Source organism: Sceloporus occidentalis, unplaced genomic scaffold (assembly GCF_023333645.1).
Source record: "Sceloporus occidentalis isolate IW3139 unplaced genomic scaffold, rSceOcc1.0.p SCAF_2, whole genome shotgun sequence".
Classification (NCBI taxonomy): Eukaryota; Metazoa; Chordata; class Lepidosauria; order Squamata; family Phrynosomatidae; genus Sceloporus; species Sceloporus occidentalis.
In genome coordinates this window covers 222,180,555-222,201,633 of record NW_028316982.1, presented here as the reverse complement: position 1 = coordinate 222,201,633, position 21,079 = coordinate 222,180,555, and the positions used below count along the sequence as shown (strand labels likewise).

Below are 21,079 nucleotides of genomic sequence, written 5' to 3'. Positions count from 1 at the left end.
ATAATAAAAGCGTCACCCAAACACATCTGGAAAATGCTAAGTTGGAGAAGGCTAGTACAAGCAGATAGGAAACAAAGAGGAGATGTCTCCCTAATGCCATGGCTCTCTCTCTCTCTCTCTCTCTCTCTTTTCTGCTGCTAGTTGATAGAGATAAAAAAGTGACACTCAAGTGTTGTCAGGCAGGCAAAAATTTATGTTAGGCCTGAGGGAAGGCAAAAAATGTACAAATGTACTTTTTGAGCCATCTTACACATGTAAGAATTCAGGCCTTCTTGCACATCATGAAACCTTTCCCCAAATGATGACAATAATTACCCAGTTGTCTTGAATGGCTTCAAAAATTGGCCCAAGAAGACAGGTGTGTTTGTCTGTCTCATCAATCCTTCTCATGTGCAAACAAGAAACGGTGGATGCTGCAACTGTAGAGATACATCACAGGCTTAACTGTGTTACCTTTGTTGGGTGTTCAGCCTCATTTACTTCAGTGCTTGTATGGTTTTCTAGTCAAGGTGACAGAGATCAAAATAGACTTTCTTGCCTTCTCTCTCTCTCTCTCTCTCTAGTTGTGGCAGCTGTTCATACCTTCACAATAGAAAGACCTCAGGCAAAAGTGGAAGTGAAAAGAGGAGACAATGCCACCCTACAGTGCCTTATCCACAGCTCAACTACTAGTCGAAAAAATGGAGACACTGTTTCCTGGAAAAGAATACAGGACTCGGTGAGCAGTTATGCTATATAGTTGTAGTGTGTGACGTATGAATATGCATGAGTGTCTTGTGAAAAAACAGACTGAAGAACCAGGTATGTCAAAGAAACAGAATGTTTATGATGTAAGCTAGAAACAAGGGTTCCTTTGTCCTTGGTAGCAACCTGAAGAGGGCAGACAGTAGCCTAAAATCTTCTCCCTTAGTGCCAAATGCTTAGTTTGGTATCACATAATATGGGACAACTACTTTGCCCCCAGTCTTGCTTAACTGTTGCCTGAAGATGAGAATGCATAGCACTATAAATAGAAGATGCATATGATGAGACCTATGACTCAAAAGCAAGTTCTTTTCTGTCCAAGAGGAACTGCTGCCAAACAAGCACACATGTTGCTGCAGCCATGTAGCTCAATTCCATCCATGATGACATGGAAGTAAACCTTCTTAACCAAAATTATGCTTACTCCAAAGTTGTGAACAGGAGACATTGCCTTTTAATGCTTCAGAGACCAGAGGAAAAGGAGGCTGCTGGCTGATTGGAGTGACACATCAGTTGCAACACATGACTTTGCTTTCAGAACCTGTAATAATAATAATAATAATAATAATAAATTCATTGTATCCCACCCAATCAACGAGGAATCCGGGCAGCTAACAACAGTGGAGGTACAATAAAAATACAATAAAAAGCAAACTAATCCCTTCCCAGCCCCCCAGCGATATAAAGCAGACAATAACAATAAGCAATATCAATACAGTGGCAATCAATAGAAAAACATAAGAATGTTACAAGTCAAACAAAATTAATAGAACCTAGTGCTTCCTTTCCTTTCCTTTCCTTTCCAGAAAGAAATGTCTCTTGTCAGATTTATGAGTTTCTCATTGTCCAAAAAAAAAATCATAGATAAGCACCATTCTTATAGTAACCTTTAAAAAAAGTTAGAAATGGACAGAAGATGCCAAAGCTATCAGGCAAGGCTTAAGGATGAAAAAAGATTAAAATTTATACTGCAGGCTTTGAAAACTAACCCATAAATTTCTTGAGAGTAAAGATGCATTTGAGAGCCAGTGTGACATAATGCTTTGAGCATTGGCCTATGAATAAGACCAGGGCAGAAATCCCTGCTCGCCAGGCCCGTAGCTAGGCCTTTAGGGGTCCTGGGGCAGAAAGTAGGGCTCGGTAGGGTGGAGCATTCACATGCTTCTGAGTCCTTCCGCGCACCATGGGTGCCACCTTGGGGCACCGCCTTTTGGGGTCCCCTTTGGCTGGGAGCCCCAGGCGGTGCCCCGGTTGCCCCAGCTGCCCCTGCCTAGCTACAGGCCTGCTGCTCATCTGTGGAAACCCACTGTGTGACCTTGGGCAAGTCACACTCAGCCTCAAAGGAAAGTAAAGGTAAAATCCTCTGAAGAAATCTTGCTCCCCCCCCCCCCCCCAAAAAAAAAAAAAACCTATGGTTGGTTCACCTTCAGGTTGCCAGATGCTGAGAATGACTTGAAGGCACAGAACAACAAAAATGTAGTTATCTTTTGCACATATCATCAATGGGATGAAAGACCTTTAAAGCACCTTGACATTGTGTGACATTCCAAGACATGAGACTAAAATGAAAGTGAAAGTAGGGCTGCCTGGAAACAGCCCTCCAAATTCCTATTTGACCATTAATTCAAACAAAAATATTTTAAATAATCAGTCTGGCCAACTGCTATTTCCCCCCCTAAACAAACTCCAGCCACTTCACAGTTTCTTGGGGCATTATTATAGTGGCTGGGGCCCAACAAACAAACAAGGAAGTCAAAGCTAGCAGCAGCTAACATTGCCTGGTCATTACACAAGACAGGATATCTGATCTGCCTTCACTGCAGCTCCTTTCATCTGATAAAAGTGGCAAATATTTTAAGGCTGCTAGACATGTCATCCCAAGAATGCAGAACGTAAAATGCTTGTTTTTAAAAGTAACATGCAGAGCTTGGAACTAATGATGTTGCCTGCAGTAACTACTTTCTGGTGAATCAAGGGCACAACAACATTCTTTTTCCAAAGAAAAGCAATGTCTGGCAATCTTGTTACTTTTTCTGCTTGACAATTAGCACCTACTTGTTACTATTTCTCATTACATTTTTGGGGGGAGGGAGGGTGTTCTTGATGGCATTTTAAGGTTTGCTTGCTTTTTCCTAACCTTAGGCCATTTTCTAACTACCAAAGGTTTTTATTTCAAGAACAATCAAAAGGCAATAAAAACAATAAGCAATATAACCATCAATATAATGAATTACAAATTTAACCAGTAAATGTAATGAGTAACATTAATAGTAGCAAGCTATTAAATAGTCATTTACACAGGAACTTCTCCACACCCTGTAAACCGACAATGCAATGTATTTGAAAGCTAATTTGTTAAAGGCTGTGTAAAGCCTTCAAAAATGAATTTATAGCATATTACATTTCCTGGTACTTGTTAATTTTTTTTTTTTTAAAAAATGGATTTATATCACGAGCATTAAAAACACATGAAAAATGTTTGCTCAACATATCTCCAAAATTAGCTAAAATATACTTGGAAAATAAAAAAAAGGTAATTTGAAAATGTTGTTTGACAAAATTATGTGAAAATGTTAGCTTGCATTAAAAAATCAATGATGTGCACAATTGTTCTTTTGCTTTTGGTTACACAATTGTTCTATTAGATGTAACAGCATTACTGTAACATGTTACTTCCAGCATCAGCAAGATTGTTTAACTGGGACACAGTAGAACCTGTAACTGCCCTCATGGCAACCCTGTGGATGAAACATCTCCAAGCCCCCTTGTCCTCTACTTCTCTGTTCACATTCTGCAAGTTCATACCTGTGATCTCCTAATCGAGTCTATCTGTCTAGCATGAGGTTATTCTTTCTTTCTTCTCTTCTCCATCCTTCCTAGCATTATTGGCTTTTCTAATGAGCCGTGTGTTCTCATGATGGGGCCAAAATATGACAGCCTCAGTTTAATCATCTTGGCTTCCAGAGAGGTTTCATGCTTGATCAGTTCAAGGTCCCATTTGTTTGTCTTTTGGGCTGTCCTTATTACTCTTGTCCAGCACCACATCTCAAATGAGTTGATCTTATAAAAGCTTCTAAGATCTTATCAGCTTAGCCAGCTCTCAATCCATACATGGAGATGGGGAATACAATGGCTTGGGCGATTCTAAGTTTGGTGATCAATTTTATAATTCAGGATCTTTTCTAGCTCTTTCATGGCAGCTCCTACCATTCCTAATCTTCTTCTTTCTTGGATGCAATCTCTATTTTGATTGATGTTTGATCCAAGATACAAGAACTCTATCACTATTTTTATTTCTTCATTGTCTAGATTGAATGTATATAGGCCTTCCATAGTCATTCTTTTTGTTTTCTTCAAGTTCAGCATTAAGCTTGCCTTTGCACTTTCTTCTTTGACCTTCTTTAACAGTTGTTACAGTGATGTTTTCTGATAGTAGTAAGGTGTCATTCACATATCCTAGGCTGTTAATATTTCTTTCTCCTATCTTCACTCCTCCTTCTGCCTGCTCTCCATGAGATATTTTCTGCATCCAGGTTGAACAGATAGGGTGATAGAATGCAGCCTTGCCTGACCTCTCCATATTCTGCTCAAACAGTAGTCTCTTGTCTTAGATACAGATTCCGCATCAGGACTAGCAGATGCAATGGCACTCCCATGTACTTGAAAGCTGTCCATAGTTTTCATGGTCTATGCAGTCAGAGGCTTTACTGTAGCTGCCTCGTCCACCCCCTGAATTCCTTAGTGTGTTCCATTAGTTATCATATGTTTGCAATGTGGTCCCTAGTGCCTCTTCCTTTCCTATTCCCACTTGTACCTCTGGGATTTCTCTGCCCATGTATGGTTGGAGTCTATGTTGCAGAATTGTGAATATAATTTTGCTTGCATGGGATATCAATGCTATGGTCCTACAGTTGCTACATTCTTGTGTGTCTCCTTTTTGTGGATCGGGATGTATATTGATAGCTTCCAATCTCTGGACCACCACTTTGTTTCCCATATTTGTTGATATATATTGGTTAATACTAGAGTTGATTCTGTCTATGTGGCTTGCAACAGTTTGACTAAAATATCTGATTTATCTGATTTATTTTCCCCCATTTTGTCTTAATGCAGCTTCCACCTCACTTTTTAGAATTTGGGGTTCATCTTCATATGGTTCTTCATTCTATTTATCTGATTCGTTCATTTTTTCCCATCTCTTTTATATAGCTTCTCTGTGTACTGTATCTAATGTCTTTGTCTTGTTCTTGTAGTATGTTCATTTTATGGTCATAGCACAAACCAGTCCTTAGTTTGAACTTTCCTTCTTGTATCATCTGCTTGAAAAGTAGAACTTATTTTTGTGTAAATAGATTTCATGTTTACAACTTTTGGCTAACAGCACAATGTTCATTAAAAAAATGAGTGAGAAAGAGGCTGTATTCAAAGTGTTGCTGAATTTTCCCCACCCCAGTATATCACACCAGACAGAAAGACAGACACACAAATGGGGCTTAAAATAAAGCATTCTGTGTACATGTCAGCATACTGAGCAGGCAACGAGGCTCTATGTATCTAGATTGAAGATTACACATGAAAAAGTACTGTTCCCATATTCTTCTCCGTTAATTGCATCAGCTTGGATAAAAATGTACATTTCCCTTCTTGGCTAGGTACAGATATTTAAAGAGTGCATTACATGAATTGCACCTGTATCATGTTCAAGTACTTGAAATCCACTTATTCCTTAAAAGGTCCAGTAAAAGAAACTTTCTCCACTATTTCAAGCTTAAAAATAATAGTGGATTAAAAACCACATGGTGAATACTTTGAATTTAACAAGTCTCCTTTGTTCCTTGGAGCAGTATATAACACTGCAGCTCTTTAATAAAATAAGCCACTCTACCAATGACCTGCCTAATCTATAAAAACACATCTTTCATCCTCTTGCATGCTTGGATATTCAACTACTATTGCCTACAATAGAGAAGTGATTGACAGGAGATGTGGTCATTTTTATTTACCCAAAATGCAATAAATAAACAAAATGGCACTTGGTAGCATGTTGCAGTGCTGAATCACTTCGTTTCATATAAATATTTCCTCCACAAGAGATATTGGGCAAGGGGGAGAAGACACCATTTGGTTTGTCTTTATAACTTTGAGCCTGTATTGGCAAAAGCCTCTGTAGAATGAGAGGTTGTAGAAAGCAGCCCAAGGTCAGGCTATGCAGATATTAAATACAGTCAGACCATGGATTGAAAATATTTCAAAGGTATATAAATTCCCAAAAGCAAGCCTTGATTTTGCTATTTGATATAGGCGACACCATTTTACTTGAGAATGCACAGATTTTGGTAACCATGGGGGGGGGGGGGGTGAGTTTCCTGGAAACAGACTCCAGTGGATACGAAGGGCCCACTGTGATGAGGATGGGTGGTAAACAGACATCTAGGCTGCCACTCGGATTCTGCTGGAACTGCAAAGGAACTCTGATCCAAAACACACGGCAGAAATAATCCAGTTTTAAATGGCTTTAACTGCCCTGGCTTGATGCTAGAAAATTCTGGGAACTGTAGTTTTGTGAGACATTTAGCCTTCTCTGTCAGGGAACTCTGATGCCACAATAAACTACAAATCCCAGGATTCCCTACTACTGAGCCAGGGCAGTTAAAGCGGTCTAAAACTGGATTATTATGCAATGTGATTTGGACCCCTGGAGCCTAATCCTTTATAGATTTCAACAGTGAGGTAGAATGTAAAAATTGGTGTTGACGAATCAAAGATTTGTGCCACAGAAATTAATCTTAATATTAAGTAAGTTTAAGCATCTTTTAAAATGGTACCTCTCTCTCTTACCTAGGAGGATTTTGCTGTCAAGGATCTTGGTACTGGTTTTGAATATAAAGGAGACAATTACAAAAAGCGTTTGACTTTCTCTGGCAATGGAAACAGTAACAATGTCAGCATCACCCTCAGTCAGGTAACCATGGAGGACCATGGAACCTATGAGTGTTCTGTCCAGCTTCTTGAGGAATTTCCATCAAAAAATGTAAAGATAGAACTTGTGGTTCTTGGTAAGGCATGTCCTATGTTTTGTATCACTACCAGCCCTATATCTTATTTCACTCGCACATTACAGCAAGCAGGAAGTCATACCTGTGCTGGTCAGATAGTAATCTGTTCCTAAAAAGGTACTAGATCAGTGTTTGGGTGGAACATGAAATAGCAATGCATAGTTGTTGTGGATCAGAAATGGCAACTGTGTAGACTTTATAAGGCTGAAGAGGAACATTCATGTGTAGCCCTTAACCCTCCCCAGCTCCAAGTTAAAAATGCTAAGTTTGGTCAGAAAACACCTCTGGGGCACAAAGCAATACATTCTTGCTTTGTGGGACATTCCAGTCTCTTTTTTCTACTATTTATTTTAGCATTCTGAAGCAGCCCTTGAACGTTAAAAATAGAGAGTGGAATGTCCCTTCCATTTTCAGTGTTTGGCTTGTACAGGGTTAGGAGGACGTTTCTCATGTTATTTCAACCTTAGCCACTTACCCATACATGTTCTAGGCCCATATCACAGATCAATAGCTGTCAGCCATTGGTCCTCCAAATATTTGGGACTGCTGTTCTCATTATATAGGAACATTGGTTCTAAGGAATGGGGCTAGGGATCCCAGAATGGTTTTTGAGGTGGGGACAGCTCAGCATTGGTAGGCAGGTTGCTATTAAGTATGCACATTTGTAGAGGGATGGCAAACTGTTTTTCTTATCCATTAGCATTTAAACATCCTGAAATATGAAGACTCTTACAAACAGTGAGTACAGAGAAGTGCCCTCCATATCTTTCAAGCAAGTGTTCATAGCATAGATTGCAGGCCTTCATTACTCCTGGGATGGAGCAACAATAACCACTGTCTTAATATTTCTTAGTGCTTGATCATTTACTACACTTCTGATTGATAATGCCTGGGGAGGCTAAACTACACAAGATTCTTGGAGATCAGTTTTTTCCAGATCATTTCACTGGAGAGCTCACACACAGACCAAGCCTAGTCTTAGTGAGGAGGAGTCCAGCCTTCTGCCCCTACTGTTCCAGGGTCCGTGGCTGTGGCTACTGGGAGCTGAAGTCCCAACTGTCTGGAGGATCAAAGGATGAAAACCTCCACTATACCTCACTTTACAGACACTGTAGAGTCGAAGGCTTTCATGGCCCACATCTTTAGTTTTTTGTATTTTTTTTTCGGGCTATGTGGCCATGTTCTAGAAGAGTTTATTCCTGACGTTTCGCCAGCATCAGATGCCAGCCACAAATGCTGGTGAAACGTCAGGAATAAACTCTTTACAGACACTGTTCTTATGATTAAGGGAAGAGTATTAACGTTAGCCAAATATTTGAGCCCATTTTCTATCAAGTGGTATATAGGAAATCGAGGAAGGTAGGAAAACTGCTCTATGCCAGGTGAAAGTAGCCAGGTTTTGACTGCGCAGATTGGCAGCATCTGTCATTTTCTCAGACATGTCTTACCCATCACATGCTAGCTGAACTCAGGAATGGAAAACATATGAACTTTCAGATGTTGTTGAGCTACAACTCCCAGCATTCATTATCATTGGCTATGCTAGCTAGTTGTTGGAAGTCCAATAATATATGGAGGAGTGCAAACTTCTCACTCCTTTTTTACTTGGAGGTACTGGTAAAACCTATTATTTATTTATTTATGGTATTTATACCCCTGGAGCCTTCTGGCATGAGAAACAATTGCACTGCCACTGAATTATGCTCCCACCCCATTACTATTATATACATGAGGCCAAGCAAAATTGTGAAGATATATTGTAGATTTTAACAGAAAATCATTATGGACCACTGTTGTTTATGAAGAGCAATAAAATGTGATCTATTAGGCTGTCAGCAACTAACATAGCTTCCACTGTTATATTGTTAAATTTGCTCTGCTTAAATTTTTTTTCTCATCCCATAGTGCCTCCATCTAAACCTGTATGCACAATAATAGGGAAAGCACAATATGGACAAAATATTAACCTAACCTGCAATTCTGTGGAAGGATCTCCACAACCTAAATATACCTGGCAAAGTTATGATGCACAAAATCAGCTTCGGCCACTTGGAGGAACACAACTGCCAGGTATGCAAACTTCAATTAGATAGCAGTACTTTGTGGAAAAAAACAGTTGTCCCTCCCAGGTATAAAATGCATTGAAGGTAGGGTAGAAGATTTGGGGCAGGGAGGTCCTTATATTAGTAGCTGGTGCCTCCTAGTTCAGTTGGTTGGTGAATCCATCTCAGAGCTCAGTTCAAATTTTAAAGGAGCTGTTAAAGATCTCTAGCTATCCCCAAAGTAATTCCCATGTTTACTTAGCTCCTTTAAAATTCAAACTTAAACACAGAGCAAATTCAGAGGTACACTGGCATGGAAACCACCAGCTGTTATTGCTTTCCAGATGTTCTTCAACAAGTCATTACTGACCATTGGACATTCTGGCTGGGGCTGTGTGATAAATCACCCCTGTGGGATCTGAGGATTCTAATGCAACGCAGTCAGACCTTGAAAGGCCTCTGTTTGGCTTCAAATGTTTGGCTCTCCCCAAATCTGAGTAGCTAGTGGTAGACATAGCTGAAAATGGGCTCCTGCATTTACAAGAATTGTGAAACACTGAGGAGACACCCCTACCCTTTTCTGGACAATGGAAGGAACAGGAGCAATATTCAAAGAGGCAATGGGATTTAGAAACTGCCCAAGCAATAAATAGCAAGGTTCTGCTGCATGGGGACTAAGGCAGCCTTGTATTGTGTCTTCTTAAAGGGCTCATGGAATCCAGTGAGCAAGGCGTTAACTGCAACAAACTCTCTCATACTTTCTGCAAGTTATTAAAGAGAAACCTGTAAACAATGCATATAGCAATAACAAAAGAGTATGGTTGTGGGACTGGAAGTAGTAGTAGTTGTGCCCTGCACAACAGGTGCACAGCAAAAATACACGTGTTGTCCACAAGAACACTATTAATACATTAGAGAGATGCATTTTGCTAGAAAGTGTAACAAACAGGACTGCAGTCTAGAGATGTCTGCATTTGTGGTCCCTTCAAGGTAGCCCTGACTTATGCCAGCCCTATCATATAATTTTCTTGGCAATATTTATTCAGAGGAGGTTTGCCAATGCCTTCATCTAAAACTGAGAACAGTGTGATTTGCATAATGTCATCTGGTGGGTTTCCTTGGGCTGAGTGGGGATTCGAATCCTTGTCCCCTAGAGTCCTAATCCAAAACTCAAACTAATATAAGATGTTGGCTTGATGCCTATGTTCTCAACAAACAACTGGTCAAAAACACACCAGGATTCTTTTATTTCTAATGGTATTTAGGCTCATGATTCCACTCACAACTGCTGAAAAGTAATATTACTACATGCAATAGTAATAAATCCAGAATAATTACCATGGTGTGCTTCTTTTTCTCATGATAAGTGAAAACCATATAAAAGCTACTTCAAACATGCATCTTAAGAAATTTATGGTAAATATAGCTGAAATATTGTGGTGTTGTGATTTGAGTGTTGGACTACGACTCTAGAGACCAGAGTTTGGATCCTTGTTCAATTATGGAAATCTATTGGGTGACTCTGGGCAAGCCACATTCTCTCAGCTTCAGAGAAACACAAAGGTTGCCAAGAAAACCCTGTGATAGGGTTCACATTGTTGTTGTTAACTGTCCTTGTGTTGATCCCAACTCATGGCGATCCCGTGGATGAGACATCTCCAAGATCCCCTGTCCTCCACTGCTATGCTTAGGTCTTGTAAATTTAGGCCTGTGATCTGTTTGATTGAGTCTATCCATCTGGCATGCTGTCTTCCTCTCTTTCTATAACTCTGTATCTTTCCTAGCATTTTGGGAGATTATAGCACACCAAATCTGTGCTGGGATAGACACGGGTTGTAACCATCACTAATGGATCTTATCACATTGCCCTGTGCCTAGGCAGTAGGCAGTGCACATTCAATCTAGGCTTCTTCCACAGCTTTTCATGAATGGCATTTTCCTGTTCTTAAAAAGCTGCCTGAGAAGCCCGGGTTGGAAAAAGGCTGCCTGCTGCCTGAGCATCAGGCAGTAGAATGAGATCTGTCGGTGATGGTTACAACCCGCATCTATCCTGGTGTGGATTTGGCATGCAATAATCTCCATCATCTTTTCTAATGGGTCATGCCTTCTCACAATGTGGCCAAAGTACGACAGTCTCAATTCTATCACCTTTGACTTTCAGGGAGATTTCAGACTTGATCTGTTCTAGCACCCATTTGTTTGTCTTTTTGGTTGTCCATGGTATCTTCAGCACTCGTGTCCAGTACATCTGAAATGAATTGATTTTCTTATTGGCTTTCTTCACTGTCCAGCTTTTGCATGGTGATGGGAATACAACAGCTTGTATAGTTTTAACTTTAGTGGTCAGCTGTATATCTTTACTCTATAGGCTCTTGTCTAGTTATTTCATAGCAGCCCCTCCCATTCCTAATTATCTTCTGTTTTCTTGACTGCATTTCCCATTCTGATCAATGATCCAAGGTACAGGAACTTTTTTACTGTTTTGATTTCCTCATTGTCTAGGTTGAATTTCCTCCATTGCCAATAATAATAATAATAATAATAATAATAATAGGATTTATTTATATGCTGCCCAGTCAACGGGAATCCGGGTAGCTTACAACAGAGGGGATAATATTTTTCTTTTCTTTAAGTTCAGCATTAAGCCTGCCTTCACACTTCTCCCCCACTGTCCTTAGCAATTGTTCCAAGTCTGGATCTGTAAAGTTCAACTTACAGTTGCCATAAATGAGAAATGACTTGAAATCACACAATAACAATAATAGCATACCAACATGTGGTGACTTACCACAAGCTGCCTGTAACCATTTGGTAATCTAGTTGTCTGTACCATCCTTCCAAGAAGTGGAGACAGAATCATTCTCTTGTTTGCCCAATTATTGCTGTACACATTCAAGATCTCCTTTTATATGAAATGATATTTAAATGAATAGGTTTCAACCCAGTATGACATAGTGGCTTGAGTGTTGACTATGACTCTGGAGACCAGAGTTTGCTTCTCAGCTTGGCCACAAAACCCACTTGGGTGACCTTGGGCAAGTCACATGCTCTCAGCCTCAGGTGAAGGTAATAGTAAACCTCCTCTGAACAAATCTGGCCAAGAAAAACCCAGATAGGTTTGCTTTAGAGTTGCCATAATTTGGAAATGACTTGAAGGCATGCGACAACAACAACAACGAATGCATGCAGAAGTTTTCAGCCTACCTGTCATCTTGGGTAGTTGAAAGAGAACAGACTACACTCATCTGTGATATTTTTATTGAAAAATGTGATATCACACACTGTGCATCATGTTGCTTTCTTTGACCATGAAACTGTTAATGGTGAAATTCCCCCATATGAAATTGTTTGTAATTTGTGTCAAATGGAACTGTACAGTTGTCACTGTTCTGGCTGGAAGGAATAGTGCAAGTTTTACCTTTCGTGACTGATGACATACGTGTGAGATGATTTGCCCCATCCTTAAAGAAAACCTTTTAAGAGGTTTGGTATTTTGGTACTTAACTAGGGTTAACAGCAGTGGCTTATAATTTGGGGAATATATATATGTTGCCCCTTTCCTTCTTGCTTGATTACTTAAAATTTTGCAAGTGCAAGACGTCTACAACAAGCATCATCATAATGTTCTTATAGAGGAAGAGAGACAAGGGTAGATAATTTATTTTCCCTCTTGCCACTAAATAATCCCATCATACAAACATTCCTCTCAAATTTATCTGGAAGACCACTTCCCCAGTTGTCTAAGTAAGTTCTCAATAGCTCAGGACAGCTGCTAAGAAAAATGTGAATAGCAGTATGTTCTTGTTGTTCTCCAGCTTGACCTACAGATGGTGGCAGTGCACCAGAAAATATCTCCCCCTCGCAATGTGCTGCTAAGTGCTCACACATTGTCCATTCTTAATGAGAGCCAGTCATTGCTGCATTTTTCTTTCTTTCTCAGATGAGAAAATTTATTAATACGTTAACATTTATATAATTTGTATATATTAAATTTTAAGCAAAAATGTCATAAATTGGAACCTATAAAACAGATATGTTACAGTAATAACCAGTACAGTCAGGAGAGATGTGGCCTCCTTTATGTGTGCATTGCTATCTAAATCAACCTTCTCTAAATTGGTGTCTTCCAGATGCATACGCTTATAAATAGAGCTTGAAAAAGTTACTTTTTAAATCATTTTTCATGCTGTTCTGGGATTGTGGCCATTGCAGTTCAAAAACTCCACTTCCTGCCAAATTTCTGCCTGCAGCTTCCAGCACCCCGTCTAGAGAATTATAGCCCAATATATTTGGAGAAAGCTGATTGATTTTGGGGTCAGAACCTGGAAAAGTTACTTAATTTGGATTACAGCTGCCAGAATTTCCTGGTCCAAATAAAAATAATGTTTCCAGGCTGTGGCTGAGATTAATGTAAGTTATATATGCAACTTGTGGCTCTACGGAAGTTGATAGACTACAACACCCATCATCATCATCATCATCATCATCATCATCATCATCATCATCATCATCATCATCATCATCATCATCCCACTCTTTTCCCAGAACTGGGACCCAGAGCGGCTCACAACATTAAAAGAAAAATACAGTTAAAAACATAGAAAAGTGATACATTAAAACAAAATTAAATTGCTAAGTATTAAAATAGATTACTTTAAAAAAGAATAAAGATACATTTCAAAAGATAAAAAACTTTAGGCAGCATAGCCAATGGGAATTACAATCCAGCAACATCTGGAGAGCCATCACTGACGCAAGGTGAACAAAGAATGTGCATAAACACTGGTAATCATAGAAACTCACAACTAAGTTAGTGAATGTGAACCAAAAGGCAATTTTATGTTATTGGGTCAATATGCCTATTTCCCAATTATTGTAAAACTGTGCTGCCTACAGCGGACTGCAGATTTTAGTCCGGTCCACAAGCCATTGACTTTTAATCACCAGCAGATTTTCAGGAGATAAAAAATTGTAGCCAGTGGGCACAAGTTTAGCACATTGGGGAAAACCCTGCTGGTTTATTACATTAGATGGTTTGAGAAACACTGCTATAAAGTATTAATTCATCCAAGATATTATTTTCATCATCAATATGCTTTTTCCCTCAAGTGAAGGATTTCCTGGTTATGGTGCTTTATCAGTATAAGCAGACTTACCACAGTAGGATACTACTGTATTGGCTCACTTTGGTCTATGAAAGTTCTCCCTAATGTACCATTGTGTAAATACCAAGTTATCCTGAAGATCACTTGGGTGTAAAAGGCCCCCATCAATGCAACATTCTGTCATCTGTGTGGCTAGCACCATTTTTAAGAGCGAGTGCTGCAAAATCAATTATAGCAAGTGCAAACCCATTCCCCACAACACCCCAGGCTGTGTTTTCAAAGATTGAGAAATGTAATAAGCAATAGTTTGTAAGACTGGATTTAAATTAGTGAGATGGATAAACATATCTCATTCATTTGTTTCTGCTGTATTAACACAACCTTTTTGTGTTTCCTCTTTTGCAACAGAAGGAATGCTTATGTTGAAGAATGTTTCTGCAGACATCACTGGATACTACATATGCCTCTCCCAAAACTCAGTTGGACAAGAAAAGTGCAACATCAGTCTTGCTGTGGTACCCCGTAAGAGCTTGTGCTGATTTGGAAGGGTTAGGACCAGTGGCGCCAATGTGGGGGATGGGACTTCTGTATGGGTGGGATTTCTGGCCCTGGACTTCCAGTGGGGTTTCTGGAAGTCTGGGGCTGGAAGGACATCTGAGAGGGCCTCAGCCATGTGCCCATGGGCCTGAGCTGCAGCCATGAGCAGCATCTATGTGGGCCAGGGGAGCATCCATGAGGCCTGAGAAGCACTGGGGGGGGGGGGGGTGCTGGTGCAGGCCCAGGGAGCTGCCATGGGGGTGGAGCAGTGCCTGCATAGGAGGCTGGGAGACGACCAGGTGTTACTCCCTTCTGGGGTGTCACCTGGTGCAGCCCACACACCCCAGTGACACTTCTGGGAAGGACAGCTTAGAGAGACATCTCACTGATCTGGCAGAACATGGAAGCCATCCAATATCATTATTTCTTACTTGGAGGGCTATTCTGACACTTTTTCTTAATGCAAAACTTTCAGCTTGCTAGAACTGAAAATAAGCAAGACTTGATGACAGCTGATCCACAGGGTTCTTCCATACTTGGCATTTACTACTGGGTTATTACACTTTGTATTGAGTTTCTGCATTACACTGTCATCAAGTATGTTTTTCCCATGGACTTCCATTTTCTTGCATTATATCCCCTCCTACTTTAAAAATATAACTCCCACTGGTATTGTTTATCTTAGTGCTAAACCTATGTCTTTTAAGAAGCTTGGCTTTGATATGTAGCACTGAACTGGGTGGGTGAACCCAAAGTTCTATCTGCCCTGGCAAACCTTTATAATTAATTTTGTTTGCCATGCACATTTTATTTGCTTTCCCACTTGTATGCATTTTAAATTATTAAACATTGAAATATTTGTGTAGTAGAACTTAGATTTTTTTTTTTTCATACCAGTCTTTAAAAACTACTTTGCCAGTCCATTTTATTTTATGTTTGATTGGAGTGAGAGGTTCTTACTGGTTGGGTTTTTCTGGGAGTTGTAATCTAGAAAGGTAACATTTCCAAGCTCTGTTTTTAAATATTAATTAGATAATTATACAATAGCATTGACATTATGTGTTTAGGGACAATTATTTTTTTAAAATTAATTGACTGGCAAAAGTAGCAGTTAGGTGATTTTTTTTTTTTAGAACAAAAGGAATACCAGAAAACTCTTTATACCTTCACCAAGCATGGGCAATCAGTTTAATGCATTCAGTGAAGTAGACTGAGTCCATGAAAGCTTACACTTGAAATATCTTCTTCCCAGTCAGTTTTAAAGGTGCTACTGGATTTCTTTATGTCTCCCCCTCCTCACTGTTTGCTCTAATGCCCCCTATTTTCCATCCAGGGAAACTGGTTTATCAACTGTGGGGTAACTAAATGTAGCTCTTCTCCTCCACAGCATCTATGAATTTTGCCCTCTATGGTGGAATTATTGGTGGAGTTGTTGCTGCAGTCATTATTATCGTCATTGTGGCTTACTGTTGTTGCTGTAAGAAATCAAAGGATAAAGACTATGAACTAACGTGAGTGCCTTTCATTTGAAAGTGTGGGTGGGATTAAAGCAGCAGAATGCCTCCTCTTGAGATGGATGAGAGATTCCACACAAGGGAGATTCTTATGCCCTTGTGGCACTGAACTAATTTCAATCTCAATGGAATCAGTGTGGTTTAAGCAGTCCTTTTGGAGACCCTACAGAACAGCTTTCCTCTCTCTTTTCAAACAAAATGCTCTCATTATTCTCCTGCCATCATTTGTTGATGCAAGACTATGTTGCAGGAAAAAAACAACCTTTCTTTGCTTCCATCAATTATAATATTGAGATAATGTCTACAATTAAACATGTGGATTTAAATGCAGGTGGATTTACAGCTGTTTCATACAATAAGTAATTGTTGCTTGGTAACAGTGGCAAGTTTCACCTTTAATTAATTATCTTTGAAAATGGAGCATATAGGTGTTTGGATGAAAATTGTGATTCAGAAACTATAGTAGCATAATTTGAGGTCAACTTCACAGAGTAGAGTAAGCAGGAATTAATGCTAAAATATGCAGTGCATTATTCCAGTTCTTGTTTTAACATACATGAAGGGATCTGGAGCTTACGTTAATATGCTTATGGACTGCAGTGGATGGAATACGGCTTCCAACCCAGATGGCTTCTCCCCAAATGCCCAAAGCCACCATTGCAAAAACAAACAAACAAGAGAATGGTGCTCCTGCAAGCCTCTTGTGAAATAGCACACATGACATTGCTTCACCAAAAGTGTGCATGGGGAATGGGCAGAGTTAAATTGGAAGTGAAATCCCTATCACTTCTGGTTATAAAAACTGAAAAGAAATATAGTTGGTGAGAGTGCAGCCCATAGCATGCCTAGGGTGAAAATTGGCATCCAGGTCCTACAGAACTTCCTACTCTCCTCCTCCTCATACACACACACACACACACACACACACCACTTTCGCCTCAAAATTAGAACTCTAAGTGGCTTAGAATTTAAAAGAACAATACAATTAAAAACATAAAAAGTGAGCAAAGGTGTTAATAGGGAGAGTCAACTAGTGGATCTGTTACTGCAAGTCCAGTCAATCTACTCTTGGTTTTATGACCTCTCTTTTTGCAGCTGCTCAGAGCTGTATAGGAGCTTTCCCAGTTCTGAATCTCTGTTGGGAATAGGATCTAGCATCTGGATGGCTCTCCTATAACCTAGAAGAGCTCTGAGAGAGGTGACCATAAAACCAAAAATGGAAACAATGCTTGAGGCAACAGATCCACCAGCTGGCCCCACTTATGAGAGGTGTTATTTCCGTTGCCTTCTACCATACTGATTTATATTTAAACAACTGTTTCTACAGTTACTTGAGGCAATTTTCACAGTTGCTTGTGTTCTTACAAGAATTGTTTCAACATACATGGTAGTATGCAGAAATATAATATCAAGGTACACACAGATCTCCTCATGAAGATCCATGAAACCCATAAGTTACCGCTGCTCATAGGAGTGGAGTGCATTTCTTGCCATAGTAAACTACAGTCTGCTCTGTGTATCTGCAGGGGATCTGTTCTGGACTTCCCTCTTGCAGATAAAGGAAACTGTAGGATCTCAAGTCCCATTGATTTCAATGGCAGGCTTGATATACACTCCCATTGCAAGTAATGGGGTATGTCATCTGGTTAAATCTGTTGATGGCAAGCCTGCGAATATTGAGAGTCCAGAGTATATTTAGACAACTGTTTCTGAAGTAACTTGTTAAAAGCCAACTAACACACTAATTATTGTTAGGACTAAATCATTAATCTTGCTTCTATTGTATTTTGGGAGTGGGAGTGATATGAGGAAACATAACAGGAATGTGGTGGTTCCCAGGTCTTTTCAAACAGACCCATGAATCCTGGAAGTCTTTCTGAAAGATTTACATTTCACAAATCCATTCAGATGTGAGATACTACTATTTCCACTTAAGCCTGCAGATGGAACTGTAATCTTAGTAGATTCATTAAAGAGTGTAGGAAAATTTCTGTATGGTAAACAAACTATACAGATTTTATCTGCTCCCTCCTCACACTCTCCCCCCAATGTTTATTTTTTGATAAATCCAAATTGGATTTTGTGTTTCCATTAGACAAACAGCAAAAAATTGTACAAACAAAAAACCTTATGCACCTTGATAACTTAGAAATGTACTGTAATATTAAAATTTAATGATGATAGTCCACTTCATGACACTATAGTTCTAGAACACCCAGACTACAATAGATTTCTTGGTCTACAATGGTTGTCTTGGTCTTGGGGAGTCAGCATGGTGTAGTGACTATGACTTTGGAGACCAAGGTTTGAATCCTCACTTGGCCAAGGAAACCTACTAGGTGGTCTTGGGCAAGTCATACTCTCTCTGCCTCAGAGGGAGGCAAGGGCAAACTCCTCTGAACAAATCTTACCAAGAATATCCTGTGATAAGTTTGCCTTAGGGTTGCCATGAATCAGAAATGACTTGAAGGCGCACAACAACAATAATGAAGTTGCCACAAGACTCATTCTAGTTTTTCTTGCATGAGTAACAATACTACCTTTCTGGGCTCTTTTATAAAAGCCATGATGAATCAAAAACTAGGGAAATTGTGGAATGTGTAAGCAATATGATCAAATCCAATTTTAATAAATGAAAATAATATTTAGAAAGAAACATGTATAGAGTGGGTGTCAATGAACTTCAAAAACCTATTTCATAACTCACATGTAGCTATGGCTCATTTCCTTTATTGGATTTAAAATTCACTTAATTTTATACAATTTTAATGTCTAGCTTTTAGTTAAAAAATATTATCCCGGAGCAGAAAACTTGCTGTGTAACCTGACTATGGAGCACTATTTTAACAGAGGAAGAATGAAAGAAATAATGGTGTTATATTATGATTCTTACCCGCTTAGAGCTTTGATTCAAACTGCAATAAAACTGAAATAGTGATTGACAGTTCCAGTTCTGCAGCACTGAGTCACTGCTTATACCTATATTTAAAATAAAAATCATTGTTATGTTAATGAAATCCATCTCCTTCTGCACCAAATATTTAGGGAGACAGAAAATCGTTACCAACCACCACACGTACCTGTAAAAATCCGAGGACCTGCTGAAGAAGAGTTGCAGGAGGGAGAGGAGAGGGAGGATGAGAACCACAGTCCAGAAATGCCACCAGCCTTCAGAACATCTGCAGAGTCTTCTGAAGCTGTGGCCTAGAAACAAGCATTTCCAACAGGGAGGAGGAAAATAAAAATGCATACATGGACTATTCCTCTCTCGCTTCTCTAGTGTGGCTTTCCAGGACATTATGCACAGTGGTAGCAGAGAAGGATCTGCTGGTGTAACAGTTATGGGATGCACTGAGGCACAGGAAGAACAGGCAGTTTATAAGCCAAACCAGGTCCCAGGTTTCCTTCTCAATTTTGCCCAGAAAAGGAAATTACATTATAACCACTTAGAAATAAATTACTGAATAAAAAGCACAAAGCATAGAAATTGAATAACATAATGAACAACAAACTACACATTACACAAAACAAACTACTAACAGCAAACAAAGAAAAAACATGACAAAAGTCTCTTTTGTAGGTATACATTTTTTGTTCTGCCTCTGTTTTTCTTGCCTGTTAGCTACATTTCGTCTATATATTTTACTAATTGTAATTAATAAAATCGACAATCATGAAATCACATTTATTCCTTTTCAAAATGGCAATTAACCTCAACTGTAAGTTATACTTCCAAGACAATAATATTCTTCTTACTACTACAGCTATTTTGATTAATAATTTCTTTTCTTTATGTCTAAACACTCCCATCCAGCACTGGGACAAAACCATATATAATATCCAGAGTTTCTCTTATTACAACTACAATCCTGTAATCATTTAAATTTCTAACTTCTCTACTATTAATATCATTGAAAAATCTTTTTATGTAGTAATTTCTTTACTTTAGCTCTAATCTCCTGCATCTAGTGATAAGGCAAAACCACGTATCATTTCTAACCTAAGAATCCTTTCTTTTACAAAGTCCATTCCTAATAAGAATTTCCAATTTCTGCATGCCTTTTTCAGATTTCAATACTTCTTCCTTGTCTTTCATTTCTCTCTTCTCTGAAGTTATAGGACCATCCCAGTCTTTTTCCATCCCTTGAGCTATTATTACAAATTGGACTTGCCTCTTTTCCAGGTTTTCTTCCATCCCATCCCATTCTTCATCTGCATCTCTTCCCAAATCTTCATTATCCATTACTGATATCTTTTCATTAATTACCTGTCTCAGCATTCTCATTTGCATATAAATCTCTTGCCAAGTTTCATTGACAGCCTGATCCTCCTCTTCTATTTCTTTAAGTAGAACAACTTCAACTTCTTTTCAATATATAGTAGCAGCGGGAGTCTAAATTCACTCAGGGGCAAAACAGACGGCCCTGAAGGAGTGGCATCATGCTGCCCCTTTGATCACTGGATCGAGGCTGCAGCAACCGCACGCCATGGCCCCGATCCAGCATTTTCCCTGAATCAAAAAGAAGCAGCAGAAAACTGCTCCTTTTTGAGCCGGGAAAAAGTTGGCTTTGCTGCTGTGGCAATGGCTTTTCAGTGTTTCTGCAGTGTGGCATATGTAAACACCACCCCACATAAACGCCATGAAGCTGCCGCATGTGTGGTCAGCCGTGCAGCTTCCCAGCAGCCTGGGGTATGCGCTGTCTGAATGTCATGTCCCCATGCTGCTGGGAAGCCAGCTCTTACTGCCGGTCTGTTTTGCCCCTTAGTTCACCAGCATCCAATTGTTATGTCTAACTGCTTAATCTAGTCAGTTCAGTCCTGATCCAATCAGTTCTCATGGTTATATATACATTATTATTTTTTTTTAAAAAAAACCCCTCAATTCTTTCTTTTACTTATCCTAAAATTCCTCTTCAGCCATAGAATTCCTTAAACTACATGTTTGATTTTTTGACTTTAAGCACAGTTTACTCTTCCTCCTCCTCCACTCAGCATACTCAGTCCTGTTAATAGAGTCAGGCTTCCTACTGGGCTTCTTCTCACCCTTTCAGTGGGGACAGCTTCTTTAATTTATCCAAATG

At 39.4% G+C, this 21,079-nt stretch overlaps 1 protein-coding gene across 2 annotated transcripts in view; it reads left to right on the top strand.

Annotated features, from left to right (window-relative positions):
- The window catches only part of GPA33 (glycoprotein A33), a 31,683-nt gene extending 10,822 nt beyond the window's left edge, over window positions 1-20,861 (top strand). The window contains exons 2-7 of one of the 2 annotated variants that reach the window (XM_089512246.1): window positions 564-718; window positions 6,587-6,800; window positions 8,706-8,870; window positions 14,359-14,469; window positions 15,872-15,995; window positions 19,044-20,861. In XM_089512246.1, coding sequence (XP_089368372.1) covers window positions 564-718; window positions 6,587-6,800; window positions 8,706-8,870; window positions 14,359-14,469; window positions 15,872-15,995; window positions 19,044-19,206 — 932 coding nt within the window. In that variant the 3' untranslated portion in view covers window positions 19,207-20,861. Of the gene's footprint in view, window positions 1-563; window positions 719-6,586; window positions 6,801-8,705; window positions 8,871-14,355; window positions 14,470-15,871; window positions 15,996-19,043 lie in introns of both variants that reach the window. The other variant, XM_089512245.1, reaches the window with a different exon arrangement.
- Window positions 20,862-21,079: the final 218 nt, after the last annotated feature.